Genomic DNA, 14,977 nt, shown 5'->3' with positions numbered 1-14,977 from the left:
TGCAAGAGATATGGGCATCACAACCCCTTTAAAGAGACAGACTGACCTTGGTCTGTATTGCTAAATTCTGTATATCCATCCATGCCAAAATGTCACTAATACTCTCCCACACACCCAAAAGTTTTGTTTTTTCACTATCAAGAGATAAGGGGTGAAATTAAGCCAACATTCTCCTTGGTTCATACGTGGCCATTTTGCAGTTGACCTTAAGCTAGCAGATAAGAGGAGGAATATATTTAGTAGTATATTTTAGAATTGAGAACAATTGCCCCAGAAGTCTCAATTCTCAGCAAGTGCCTCTCTTTGGAATGAGATTCATGGCAGAACAGGGATTTGAATCCAGGTTTCCCAAAACTCAGGTCAGTCCAGATCTCTACAGCTTACCTTCTCTAACATCTTATAACACTTGCCGGGGTGGGGTGGGGTGGACTGAACATGACATAATTTCCTGCATTCAATCTCGTATGCCTTGTAGAATCTGGAAGGGATCCTACATAGGAGTCAAATCACTTTCTCATTACTCCTTGTACAACCTTGAATCATCAGGAGGTTGAGCAAGTAGCACTGGAACAAGCGTGACTAACACTCCACTTAATAGTGGCACTGAAAAAGTAAGAGATTTTTCAGAAGGGACAGTGCATGATTTCCTCCTCCCTTCCTCTTTGTAGAGAGAGCTGGATGCTTACCTTGTTCCTAGGAGATCCTTCTTGGCCAGGCCAATTCCAGCTATCACCTTCAGCCTCACTATCCGCAAGTTTTCCTGAAACAGAAGTAGTTTTGCTTCCAGTTAGCTTCTGGCCAAGCTGCAAGGTGACTGTGCAGTTTAAGAACCACCCCACAATTGATTCCACAATATGAAAGTGAGTACACATTTAACCTCTCAGTAGCTTTTGATACCATCTACTACAGTAGATACAGCCAGGGTGCTGATGGGAGCAGCAGATTGGTCACATTTAACTCCTATTCTTAAACAGCTGCACCAGTTACCTGTTATCTTCCAAGCCTAAGTCCAGGTGCTTAGGTTGACATTTAGAATCCTGGGTTCCAAATATCTGAGCAAACACCTTCTTCCATATCAGCCTGCCTAGGTATTTAAGGTCAGTGAAAGAGGCTGTCCTGGTTGTTCCTGCATTAAATGAGGTGTGCAGTGCCGGGACCTACATAAGAGCCTTTTCGGTGGTGGCTCTGCATCTATGGAATGACTTCCCCACTGAGGTGCATCTCAGCCCAACTTTGTGCTCTTTCAGATCCTAGGTAAACCTGCTTTTTCACCAGGCTTGATTATTTAGGAGAATAATTGTAATGCTTTTATTATCATTTTATTTTACCTTATTTTATGTAAGCTACTACTATCTCTGACTGATCAGTTTTTGGGGGCAGGGGGGAAGTCAAAGGCCTGGGAAGCTTATTACTCTAGTCGAGTCTGTCAAGAAAATGATGGTTAGAAAATAAAATCAATTTTAATTAAAATATTTCTATCTCCCATCTCTTCTCAAAAGAAAGTAAAAGCAGTTAATTAAACACAATCCTTGGACTTTTCAGTTATGATGGCACATTAAGTAGAGGCTGGTTTGTGTGCACCAAGCCCATCTTTTCCAAATCCCAAACCATCTTTCTTAGAAGCTCACTTATTTCAATTTCATTTTGTTTGGCTTGGTTAGATGTGGGGCATCCCCAGACACCTGCGTGACATCGCAGGCCAAAGTTTTCTCTTGGCAAAAAGCTATCCTTCCTTCTCTTTCCTGGTGCCAGGCAAGGCAGCCAAAGCAACACCCTCTCTCAACCACACAAGGCAATACCAGAGCATCCTGCTTTCTTTATGAAAGGGCCAGGCTGTGCTGACAGGGAAGACAGTTGCCTGCTGCTCAACAGGCTCCTCCAAATGCTCTCTGCTCCTTAAGCGGCAGGTTGGAAGGGGCTCAGCAGCCAGCAAGGAACCTGGGCTGCTGCTGTTCACCATCTTCTGATCTGCACTCATAACACTTGAATATGCCTACATGCCATCCTTCCTCAACCGGTGGCCCTCCAGGTGGTTTTGGACTCCCCAACTTCCATCAGTCCCAGCCAGCATGGATTAACAGTCAGGGATGATATGAGTTGTAAGCTCCCAAATTCACGAGGGCTGATTTACATAATGTATAGCAGTAGATTTTACATCAGCCCTTGACTATCCACAGCCACTTCACAATTAAGATGTTTCAGTCTTCCTGCAGCACAAATGAGTATGTACCAGGTAGGAAAGTACTTGCAGTAACCATTTAGAAGAAGCAGCACAATACCCGGTCAATAAAACCCAGGTAGTCTCTTTTCCCAATTGCCATCAGCAGCACACAGACCTGAAGTGGTCTGAATGGTTAAGTTATACAATACTGTATCTACTTTCCTTTGCGATGGTGATTACCGTAGTTATCTCCCAAATTATGGGAAAGTGCTCCCTCTAGGGTACAAATTGTGCACCTAAGGCTTGAGGAAATAGAAAGCAAAGCAATGTAAATATTGCCTCCAAGCTCCCCACCCCACATAATTCATTTATTATTATTATTATTATTATTATTATTATTATTATTTATGCTTCACCCATCTAGCTGGGTTCCCGCAGCCACATCTTGCTACCACAACCCCAAGGGCAACTGGGGGAAGGAAGAAAAGCTTCCCAGAGCATAAAAACTTCCCCATTTCTAGAATGTCTCCCAGGGAGTACTCAGTTATCCTGCCCCGAAGACAGATGTTGTTGCAGGGATGGGGAACATCTGGCCCTCCTCCAGATGTTTCTGAACTACCATTCCCATCATCCCTGACCATGAGCCATGCTGCCTGCTGGGAAGTACAGCAAAATCTAGAGCTTGTCCACCCCAGGCTATTGTTTTAGTTCATGATCCCAATTACATTCAGGCATCCTAGCCAGGACCCCCCCCCACCCGCCAACTGTGCTGCCTGGGACCAATGGGAACTGGAATCCAAAACATCAGGAGGACACCAGGTTGAAGAAAGCTGTTTTTCACAATGGAACCTGATGCAAAGGATGCTCAACTAACACTTGGGGTACTTCCAGACAGGTGTTTATTACGGGACGAGGACTTGCTCATGCAAATTTCTTTCAACATTCACACAATGTTTTTGTCATGCAATTCCAGCCTGTATCTCTCCCCGCCCCAACTTTAATCCAGATTTTTTATATCCCATGGAAATCCAGTAAGATAAAAAACAACAACACATAAACAATTTGTTAGCAATTTTTCAATAACCTGCATGGAAATTAAGCAGTGTATGACCACTCTCACAAAAACTCTCTCAAAATGGTCTTCAGAAAGGTGAGAACACACAGGGCATTAAGAGGGGGGGGGGGGAGATGGACTTCCGGGGTTGGCGCCATCGGTAATGGCGGATTCCCTCTGATTCTGAGGGACTTAGCTCTGCGGGAATCGGGTCTTACCGCTACGGCGAAGCGGGGACCCCTCTAAAAATCACAGGTGGGTGAAGCCTGTGACTGTGGGACTCGGCGGGCACCTTCAGCGCCCCCCCAATTCGCAAGGGAACCCGACTACGGGCTCCGGAGCGAGCGGGGTGAGCGGCGCGGTGCTGAGAGTTAACTGCTTCTTCCGTGGAGCGAAGCCGCACAGCCGTTACCGGAGAGCGCTGACTTTTTCCTGTGACAATTCGGCCACCAAAACAACTACCCGTGAGTAGGTTAAAATTGGAAATAAGGGAAACAAAGGCTTAATTTGGGGAGGCATAAACAGGAAGTCCGCCTTCCGTTTCTTGTAAACAGATTAAAGCAAAGAAGTTGTAAGCTAAGACCTGGAAAGTCGATTGAAAAGGACTATAATCCTAACACCAAAACAAGAGATTTCCCCCCCTTGGCTGCAGGAGAGGAGGGGGAAAGGTGTGAACTATATTTTCCTGCAAAAAGAGAGGAAAGGAAACAAAAGTCTACCGCTTAAAACCTGGGAACGGACTGCCAATGGACAATAAGATTGCCGTATTGTGAAACGCGCTGCTTGTGAATAGAGTACTTTTTGACAGTTAACTCTGCAAGAGAGATACATTGTTTTTGGCTGGTTTCTCCTGATTTTAAGGTAACTGGAAACTAATTGAAATTGAAACTGTTGCCTATTTTTGTAAAATGGGGGGCTAAAAAGAGTTATTTTTTAATGTAACAAGCATTGACTGCTACTGTGTCCCCCTAGAGGAAGTTTGAAACTGTTACAACAACTGGGCCAGGGGAATTTTCCACTTCAAAACAAATTCTGGCCGTGGGATTGACCTTGGGCTTCAGCTAGAGTGTTATGGCAGATGGAAAAGAAAAAATAGACTTGCTTCAAGAAAAAACAACGAGGTCTGGTAAATCGTGGCAGCAGCGAAGAGCATCAGCATCTGGCCCTTCTGCACCATCAGGGGCAGCATCTGTACAATTTAAATCAAAAGGAATGGCATCCAAAGAGGTTTTAGCTCTGGCATTAGGTAAAATTAATGAATCTTTGGAAAAATTAAGCAAACAAGTAGCTGAAGCATCAACTAAAATTGATCAAAACACTACAAGCATTAATAATTTGGGACAGAAGGTGAATACTAATACAGAAACTATTGAGAAATTGCTACAGGAATCTACTTTGACCCAAAAGACAGCTGAAGAAGCAAAGGAAAAAGCAGTTGCTGTAGAGAAGATACCACCGATATGTAGGCAACTCGAGGACCACAGGTCGATGTTGTCTATGATTGAATTGAAGGAGAAACAAACGAACTTGAGGATCAGGGCCGTACCTGAACTTGAGAAAGACAACCTGATTGACTTTCTTATGCAGGAATTTGCAGACTTTTGAAACCTAGATTTAGAGAAAAAAGACTTTAAGATAGTGAGTGCTTTCAGGCTTGGAAGAGGGGGGGAAAAGAACAGGGTGAGAGACTGTTTGATCACCCTCCGAACAAAAGAGGAGAGAGACAAAATTTTGAGTCTGCACTTTCAGAAGACCCTGGAAATACATCAGTCAAGAGTGGAGATATTTAAAGACATCCTGAAATACCTTTTGGACCTTAGGTCCAATTATGGAGATTTGGTTGCCCTGTTGAGAAGTAACAGAATTGTCTTTAGGTGGGAATTTCCCCAAGGCCTATCTTTTAGCTTCAAAGGAAGAAAGATAAAAATAAGATCAGTGGACGACAAAGAAAGACTTTTGAAAGATTACGGAGAAGATTTGCAGAAAGAATCTGGAGAAGAGCCAAGAGCACTAGAAAGAGGAATATTAGACATAGCAACACTACCTTTTGGATTGGACCACTCAGAGAAAGTGATACCACCGACAGAACAAGAACAAACATTGGGCGCAGTTGGAGGAAAAGCAAAGTAACTACATCATGGCTCTGCAACTATTAAGTTGGAATACTAACGGTCTTAACTCCCCCCAGAAAAGGAAAAGTGTTTTTCATTTATTAAAAAAGGAACAATTGGACTTGATTCGTCTACAGGAAACACATGTGATAAGGCTACATAGAAAAGTATTGATCAAGAAAAGACTGGGTCAAGAGTTTATCTCATCGGACAAAGTTAAAAAAAGAGGAGTAGTGATTTATGCAAAGGAGAGTTTATCACCGAAATTTATCTTTAAAGATGACCAAGGAAGATTTGTGGCAATTGAAATTCAAATACAAGGAGAGAAATTTTTGACAGTAGGAGTTTATGCACCAAATGAGGGGAAATCTGAATTCTTTAAAAAGTTGCATGAGACCTTGATGGACTATTTGGACTACAATGTGATTTTGATGGGGGATATGAATGGAGTGGTATCCACAAATATGGACAAGGCACAAAGACAGGTAGTCACCAAGGACGGTAGACTACCGAAAACCTTTTTTGAGATGACTAACAATTTGGACTTAGTTGATATTTGGAGAACAAAGAACCCCTTGGGTAGAGAGGGAACCTTCTTCTCTGAAGCCAAAATGACATGGACAAGAATTGACCAAATTTGGATAACTAGAGGACTGGCTCCAAAGACTAGAAAAGTGGAAATTTGTCCTAAAACCTGCTCCGACCACAATGCTGTGAAAATGGAGATGAAACTAACACCAATTGGCTCCTTCAGATGGAGGATGAATGACACCTTGTTTAGAGACGAAGAAGTGACCAAGAAGGCCCAAAAAACTTTGAGAGATTATTTTGAGATAAATATGAATACTAGTGTTGAAAAAAGCGGTTATGAGAGGGTTTCTGATACAACAGAATGCAATAAAGAAGAGAACTCAAAATGAGAAAAAAGATAAAATTTTGGAGAAAATAAAAGAAGGTGAGAAGAAATTGAGAGCGAAACCAAAGTCGCAAGAGATTCTGAGAGAAAAAAAGCTACATCAAGTACAATATATGAAAATGATGAACCAGGAAATAGAGTGGAAAATCAAACAGATGAGACAAAAGACATTTGAATCGGCTAATAAATGTGGGAAATTGCTAGCTTGGCAAATGAAAAAAAGACAAAAACTCAACACTATTACAAATTTGGAAGTGGAAGGAAAGAATATACAGAATCCAGTGGAGATTAGAAAATGTTTCCAGAGGTATTTTAAACAACTATATACACAAGGGCCACAGAAAGAAATTGATATAGATCAATTCTTGAAAATAAATGGACTGCAAAAAATCTCTCAAGAAAATAAGTTAATGCTGAACTATAAAATAACTGAACAGGAGGTAGAAGGTGCCATCCAGAATATGCAATTGGGTAAATCTCCAGGACCGGACGGTTTAACTTCAAGATATTATAGATCTTTGAAAGACTGGATAATACAAGCATTAAAGGAAGTTTGTAATGGAATTTTGGAAGGGAAAAAAGCACCAGAGTCGTGGAAGGAAGCTTACATTACACTTATACCGAAAATCGAGTCTGAAAAGACACAACTTAAGAATTACCGCCCCATATCTCTGCTTAATGTGGATTACAAAATTTTTGCAGACATTTTGGCTAAAAGATTAAAAAAAGTACTAGTGGAAGAGATACATAAAGATCAAGCAGGCTTTCTCCCGGGCAGACATCTGTCTGACAACACAAGAAATATAATTAATATCTTAGAAAAATTACAAGTGAACATCAATACTAAAGCAGTTTTGATATTTGTAGACGCGGAGAAAGCTTTTGACAACATTTCTTGGAGTTTTATGAAGAAGAATCTTCAGGGGATGGGGGTTGGTCAAGGTTTTGGAAATGGTATAGGTGCAATTTATTCAGAACAAAAGGCCAAACTAATTGTAAATAATGTGGTGACGGAGGAATTTAAGATAGAGAAAGGGACACGACAAGGTTGCCCAATTTCCCCATTGCTCTTTATTTCGGTCCTGGAGGTTCTCTTAACTATGATTAGAAGGGACCAATTGGTTAAAGGTATACAAGTCAGAGCCAAACAGTACAAATTGAAAGCATTTGCAGATGATTTAGTACTGACATTACAGGAGCCAGAATCTAGTACTAAAAGAGTATTGGAATTGATTCAAGAATTTGGTCAGGTTGCAGGATTCAAGTTGAACAAGTTAAAAACTAAGGTTCTAGAGAAAAATCTAACACCGATTGAGAAAGAGAGGTTTCAGAAGGAGACAGGTTTAACACTGGTTAAGAAAGTAAAATACCTGGGGGTTAATATGACTGCTAAGAACCTGAATTTATTTAAAGATAACTATGAAAAATGTTGGTCAGAAGTGAAAAAGGATTTAGAAATATGGTCAAATTTGAAGCTTTCCCTGCTAGGCTGCATTGCTGCTATAAAAATGAATGTATTGCCAAGAATGTTGTTTTTGTTTCAATCATTGCAAATTTTGGATAAAATGGACTGTTTCAAGAAGTGGCAGAGAGATATTTCTAGATTTGTCTGGCAGGGCAAGAAGCCCAGAATAAAATTTAAAATACTAACCGATGCAAAAGAAAGAGGTGGATTTGCCCTGCCAGACCTTAAACTTTATTATGAATCAGCTGCATTTTGCTGGCTGAAAGAATGGCTGCTTCTTGAGAACACAGACATTTTGGATTTAGAAGGTTTCAACAATGTATTTGGGTGGCATGCATATTTGTGGTATGATAAGGTCAAAGCACATAAAGCATTTAAAAATCATATTGTCAGGAAAGCATTGTTCAATGTCTGGGTAAGATATAAAGACTTACTTGAAAATAAAACCCCAAGGTGGTTATCACTGATGGAAGCGAAGGCTCAGAAAAAGCTCAATATGGAGGCCAAATGGCCGAAATATTGGGAGATCTTGGAACAAGAAGGAGATAAATTGAAATTGCAGAGCTTTGAGAAACTAAAAGACAAAGTGCGAGATTGGCTTCATTATTATCAAATAAGGGAGGCTTGCAATTTGGACAAGAAAATTGCCTTCCAGGTGGAAAAATCAAAATTGGAAACAGAACTGTTAGATCCCAAAACTAAGATATTATCAAGAATGTATAACTTGCTGTTGAAATGGAATACTCAGGATGAAACGGTGAAATCTGCTATGATAAAATGGGCACAAGATGTCGGACATAACATTATGTTGGCTGACTGGGAACAGTTATGGACCACAGGTATGAAATTTACGGCATGTAATGCCTTAAGAGAGAATATTATGAAATGATATACAGGTGGTACATGACACCAGTCAAGCTTGCAAAAATCTATCATTTGCCCGATAATAAATGTTGGAAATGTAAAGAAAACGAAGGTACATTCTTTCACCTTTGGTGGACGTGCCCAAGGATTAAGGCTTTCTGGGAGATGATCTATAATGAAATGAAAAAGGTATTTAAATATACCTTCCTGAAGAAACCAGAGGCCTTTCTCCTGGGCATGGTCGGCCAATTGGTGCCAAAGAAGGATAGAACTTTCTTTATGTATGCTACAACAGCAACAAGAATACTCATTGCAAAGTATTGGAAGACACAAGATCTACCCACCCTGGAAGAATGGCAGATGAAGGTGATGGACTATATGGAACTGGCGGAAATGACTGGCAGAATCCGAGACCAGGGAGAAGAGTCGGTGGAAGAAGATTGGAAGAAATTTAAAGACTATCTACAGAAATACTGCAAAATTAATGAATGTTAGAATGATGTCGAAATGAAGTTAAGTGGTTTTAGCAGCAATGTTATAAAGGAGTATGTAAAAATGGATTGTTAACAGGTGAGAATGTAAAGTTATAATATATCAAGGTAAAGGATTAAGATAAAAACAAGGAGGGAAAGGATTTGCTGAATTAACTAACTGAACTGGAATACAAAAAAGGGAGGTGTGAGGAGGTCAGGGAAACAAGTAAATGAAAGACAAGATATGAAAAGATTGATTTGTTCTTAACTGTTTTTATATTTCTGTATTTTGTATTTTCTTCTTCCCCCCCCCCCTTTTTTTCTTATTTTGTAACCTTTTTTGAAACTTTAATAAATATCTTAAAAAAAAAAGAGGGGGGAGATGGAAGACAAGGTCCTGGTCTCCAAGCCTATGTTCCTTGGTGCACAGCAGGACAAAGCTCACCAAGAATAAAGGAACCCACTATGGATCCTTTTCCCCTTCCACAGTTTCCCAGTGCCTCAATCCCTTTTCAGGAAAGCAAGAAATCATAATAGAATTGTAGAGTTGGAAGGGATCACGATGGTCATCTAGTCCAACCTCCTATAATGCAGGGGCCTGAGCCCACGACCCTGAGTCTCATACTCTACCGACTGAGCTAGATGTCAATACCACTCTGCTACACAGCATCCTCATATGCCTCCTTTCAGCAAATCTAGTAGGAACCTAGTTGCCACTCTATTAGGGCCTAATTCAGCTGAAACAGATGGCTGTTGACATCACGGACCCAAGAATCATTTAAAGGCTTGCCCATTCTTAATCAGGCCCAGTGTGTTGGGTTCCATTGAAAGGAAGATGGATTAAGGTGGGTGCAGGAATGCAGCTGTGCTTCCAAAGAAGAAAGAAGAAAGCAAATGAAAAGTGATTTTTTTTTGGGGGGGTGCTTAAAATGACAAAATTTAACTGCTCAGCTGAAACTGGTTGAAGTTGGAATACAAGTGGGATGTTTAGCTAACTTAATATATTGACCAAATAACATTCAGAACTTTTGAAATGAAAGTGATTTTTTTCTGGTAGAATGTTTTTTTACAAGGACACTCAAGCAAACCAGAATTAGTCTCCAATGGGTTGTGGTTAAAGATGAGCATAGCTTGCACAGGAATACACAGTTATGTGGCAACTTGCACTAAGATGATTTTTTGAGCTGCTGGATCAACAACTCCAAGAAATGTGAGATAACTTGCATTGGCTAGCATACAAAATGCAAGAAATCCAGAGTCAAAAGGCACTGGAGCAGGAAGGACACAAGCCACTATTAATAGATTTTTCCCCCTTCAACGCACTAAGATTCAGTTATTAAGCTGAACACATGAAGCATCAAGCCTGCCATTCAACACTTTACATATGACCCTGAACAGCCTTCAGAGGAACTGTCTCTTATTAGAGATCTTACGTAATTTGATCATGAAGTAGAATATCCAAGCCAAGAAGAAAAACACAAAATACTTAGAAATATGTTATTTTACTTTCCAGAATTCCTTCCACCTGTTCCCTTCTCACAGGTTTACCAGACATATATCAGAATATGCTTTCAACTTGAATGCGGCAGCATGTATGTCCATCCCAATCACATTAAGAGGATCATTTGTATTCTGCCGCTTTCAAGCTGATTTGTGCAATCAAAACTTCCAGGACAGTCACACCCATAGCAATCTATGTGTGGCTCATAAAAGGTAAAGGTAAAGGTAACCCTGACCGTTAAGTCCAGTTGCGGATGACTCTGGGGTTGCGGAGCTCATCTCGCTCTATAGGCCAAGGGAGCCGGCATTTGTCCACAGACAGCTTCCGGGTCATGTGGCCAGCATGACTAAGCCGCTTCTGGTGAACCAGAGCAAATATTCTGAAACTTTTCAAGCCAGAAATGTTCCAGTTTAGTTCTTACTATCACCACCTTTGATGTGCTGTGTTGTCCTGGCGCTGTGTCAGTTCTACATGACGTAGCCACTTCCTCACAATTTCTGATAATGCTGTTTCTGTGGAACTGAGCAATGTATCACAAGCCTGAACATTAAAACTGTAAAAGTGAAAGTATCATCATTTTCAATTTGTATACCGTCTTTCTATCTTACAATACTCAAGGCGGTTTACAAGCTGCCATAGCGCAAAAAGTTCTGCTTATATAAAAAGAGGCGAGATAAAATCTCTGCATGCCTGCTCTTGGCACTGGCTACGGTGCCAGCAATGCCTCAGACTGGTCATTACAACAGCTGGGGTTGGAAGCCAAAATGTTGCATTTATGTTGGGTAAGACTGTGCATCCTGAGAGTACAGCACCTTTATCTGATTATTGGCAATTAAAAAACAATTTCTGAAGAGTCGTCTGTACTTAAACATACTTCAGGCTCCCACCCTCAGATGAAAGATTCAGGCTCTCCACACAGGAAATCCCAAAAGCTTTATTGATAAAATCATCCCAGTCTCAGCATCAGCCCTAAGTACAGGATACATGGTTCGTACGCAGAGTTCTTGGACACAGTGCTATGTTACACATAAGCAAAGATGTTCTTCCCAAAACCGATGCACCCCTCCTGCTCTGCTTTTAAAGTAGATTTAAAGATTTCTACCATATGGAATGTGCAAGAGCAGGCTTTGCAGTGTATGCGCAATAAGCAAAATAGTGTGGGGAGGGATGTATAAGGCATGCAGGATTGGGCTGCTGCAAACTGAAGTCCAAAACATCTGGAAAACACAAGGATGGGAAAGGCTATTACAAAGCAAAGCACAGAGAGGAAAATTTATTGTAAGTCTTTTTTGAGGAAGCAGCATAAAGTTCCCCGGTAGAGCATTTTGCAAGATAGGAGAAAATGGGGCAGAATGAAAGGAGGTCTTCTTGTGGGTTTGGGGATTCAGTTTAGGAGCTGTTCTACTGAGGTCTCTTCCACACTTCTGTTTGCTTCACCATTTTCCACCAGAAAAACCTGTTATTTACTGCAGAATTCCAGCAAATGCAAACTCCAGATTGATGTTTGCTCCAGTTTAATGCTTAAGCATGGGTTTCCTAGGGAAAAGCAGGGGGGCAAAGACAAAACCAATCAGACTCCTGCTTTCTAGGCAAGGGATGAATGGAAGTGTGAACAAGCCCTGTGTACAATATAGAAATCCTCAAGCTATGCTTGTCCAGCAGGCGGCAGTCACAAAGCCAACTTCGCCTCTACTACACATTTCAAAAACTGGATATGAACTAGCAGTTTTAGGTAACAGGTGGGGCTGGGGGGGGGAGAGGGATGGACAGGACTCTAAAATGCACTGTCTTCCCACCTTAAGAACCTAGTAAAACAAGGTAAAGAAATATAGTGCGCCACATAGAAAGAGAATGTCCACAAAACAGCCTAGGATTTCTTCAGCCAAACCCATCGAAAACGTTGGGTGAAGGTCTGTTGGTGGAGAAGAGGTTAATCTTCCCAGCAGAGAGGTGATGAGAAGGTTTTGTACTGCATCAGATGAGAGATGAAACTGAAACTGAGCAAGGTTGGGGGAGGTCTCCTGTTATTGGATTGTTCTTATTCAGCAGACCTATCTTTCTATACATAATTATTGGTTGCTTATTAATATATTTTATTGAAGTGAGAATTTAGTGGATGGAGTGATATGTTGGGTTTAAAGAGAATAGCTGAGCCATTGGGGTGACAACATGGTTATATGCAAGTTTTTGTTTTGCTTTTCTTTTTGGACTGTTTATGATATTTTCTAGATCAGGCTTCCTCAACCTCTGCCCTCCAGATGTTTTTACCTACAACTCCCATGATCCCTAGCTAGCAGGACCAGTGGTCAGGGATGATAGGAATTGTAGTCTCAAAATATCTGGAGGGCCAAGGTTGAGGAAGCCTGTTCTAGCTACTGTATGTTGTATTTGATGCTGTTTGGTAGTTTGTATAGAATTCGATTTTGTGGGATTTTATTTATGTACATTGTTTTGTTGCTTAATTATGTTACTAAAAATGTGGAAGTGATGAGTATTATTAGCTGAATGTTAAAGTTGTATTGTATTTTTATATTTATTTCTTTTGAAATATGTGGACTGCTTAAGAGATTTACCTTGAAATGTAAAGCTGTCTACAAGACAGATAAAGTGGGCGATATCAGTTTTTCAATGTTGCAATATATCACCAGCCAAACATCATGATATACTGATATATCACATTGTCTGAAATGGGGAGGAAAGATGAAATAAGGTTTGGAGCAAGAAGCAGGCCAGTATTGATTCCTGGATGTGGACTAGTTCAAAGCGGTTTTGAAGGATACATCGCCTACCCCTAAACACAGTGACACCATGCACAGGTTCTGCTGCTACATGGCAAGGCTAGGTGGATGGTGCTGCCTTGGGCAGAGCACATCAGGCGGGCCACCACACACACAAATGAAGAGCCACAGCCTCTCCCCAGATCCTGCCCAGCTCACAGCAACGGTCACAACTACTGGGAGCCATCCTCCATGCAAGGCACCAGAGGCTACTCCATTTCTCTTTATCACTGCAGTGCAGTTCCCATCTCTGGTGACTACCGCTGCCAATCAACCACATAGTCCTGAAGGTGAGGGAGAGGAGCCAACGCTGCTCCTCCCAGTAGCCGGTGTGAGGAGGAAGGAAGCAGCCCGTTTGCTCGGCCGGAAAAGGAAGCGAAGGTGCTGGCAAGCAGGCAGGTGAGCGCACACAACAGGTAGGCACAGGCATGGCTGGGGGCAGCCAGGCCCCAGCACTTTTTCAGGCGCCTGAGGCCAACGGCTTGGCAGTGAAGGAGGGAGTGGGTGAGGATCAGGCAGCCTTGCAGGGCGCAACACCCCTTTTGCTTGTATTTATTTTTGATTCAGGTTTGTCATGGCCAATGGCTAGTACAATAAAGTTATTTGGGTTGGGTGCAAACAGTGAGAAGAGCTGAGGAGGCCGTGCTTGAAACAATGGCAACCCCGAGGAAAAAAATGCATGGTGCTTGAAGCAGCCACAGGGGTGAGCGGAATCCACAATACATTGCCAGCTCAAAAATTCTGATATCGTTATCGCAATCTGAACTTTAAACTGGTTTTGGGCAACGTATCAATACAGTAAGGGGCAATTTTCTCCAGCCATGCTGCTCCAATGCAGCATGGAACAAACTGTTTATCTTATCCTATGTATTTCATCTGCAGATAGGAAGAGAATTTTTACTTACTTAGTACTTTCCAAACCTATATATTCAAACCAAAATGGATTCTTCTAAAGTCACACTTCTTCCAGTTTTGCACTGTAGCTCTTCAGCTAAAACATGCTTTGCAAATAAAGACCTAGAAAAATTGGTGCTCAGAAGTGTGTCTATGAGTAAAAATTACATACAAAATGTTTGGGAAAGCAGCCTGCAAAAATGAATATTGTAGGCAAAGGCTGTGCAAAAATGTGTTTATTTAGGAATAATGCATAAAATTTTCCTGTGGGGTTTCTTTTTTAAGGTTTGCAAACTGATGAGGAAACAAAGCAAACTGAACTTAAGGTTGAACAAAATGAGAAACCAGAATTGGCAGATTCATCCTCTCTAGTCTCATCCTTCCTCCAAATAGCCCTGGGCTTTGAGGTCCATTCATTTAAATAAGGTTATTTTCGAAGGCAGTATGTGTGGACTGCAGGCTTAACATTTTCCTTCCTAGGCAAACATGAATTCTTAGAAGTACTTGTCAGAGTGCAATTTTAACACACAGACACACACACACCATTTCTTTGTTCCTGAAGCTATCGTACTCACCTGAAATGCTGAAGCTATCATACTCACACCCAAAAGCAATAGGTTTAACAGAGGAGTTCCAAAATGAATGTGGCCCTCAAGGCAAACAATTCCAAATATGGGCCACTACAACTACAAGCAGCTAACCTCTATGGACTGAGAGGGATATTACTTAACTTCAAAATGTATATTCAAACAAAAGCAAGT

At 41.2% G+C, this 14,977-nt stretch overlaps 1 protein-coding gene across 4 annotated transcripts in view; it reads right to left on the bottom strand.

The window, feature by feature from the left end:
• NEDD4 (NEDD4 E3 ubiquitin protein ligase) overlaps positions 1–14,977 on the bottom strand; it is a 49,878-nt gene that overhangs the window by 32,882 nt on the left and 2,019 nt on the right. For all 4 annotated transcript variants that reach the window (XM_083586267.1, XM_083586268.1, XM_083586269.1 and 1 more), the window contains exon 2: positions 687–760. In XM_083586267.1, coding sequence (XP_083442393.1) covers positions 687–760 — 74 coding nt within the window. The remainder of the gene's footprint in view (positions 1–686; positions 761–14,977) is intronic.

The sequence above is a fragment of the Podarcis filfolensis genome (assembly GCF_964270895.1).
Source record: "Podarcis filfolensis genome assembly, chromosome: 14".
NCBI classification, from domain to species: domain Eukaryota; kingdom Metazoa; phylum Chordata; class Lepidosauria; order Squamata; family Lacertidae; genus Podarcis; species Podarcis filfolensis.
This window is presented reverse-complemented; position numbering and strand designations above follow the sequence as displayed.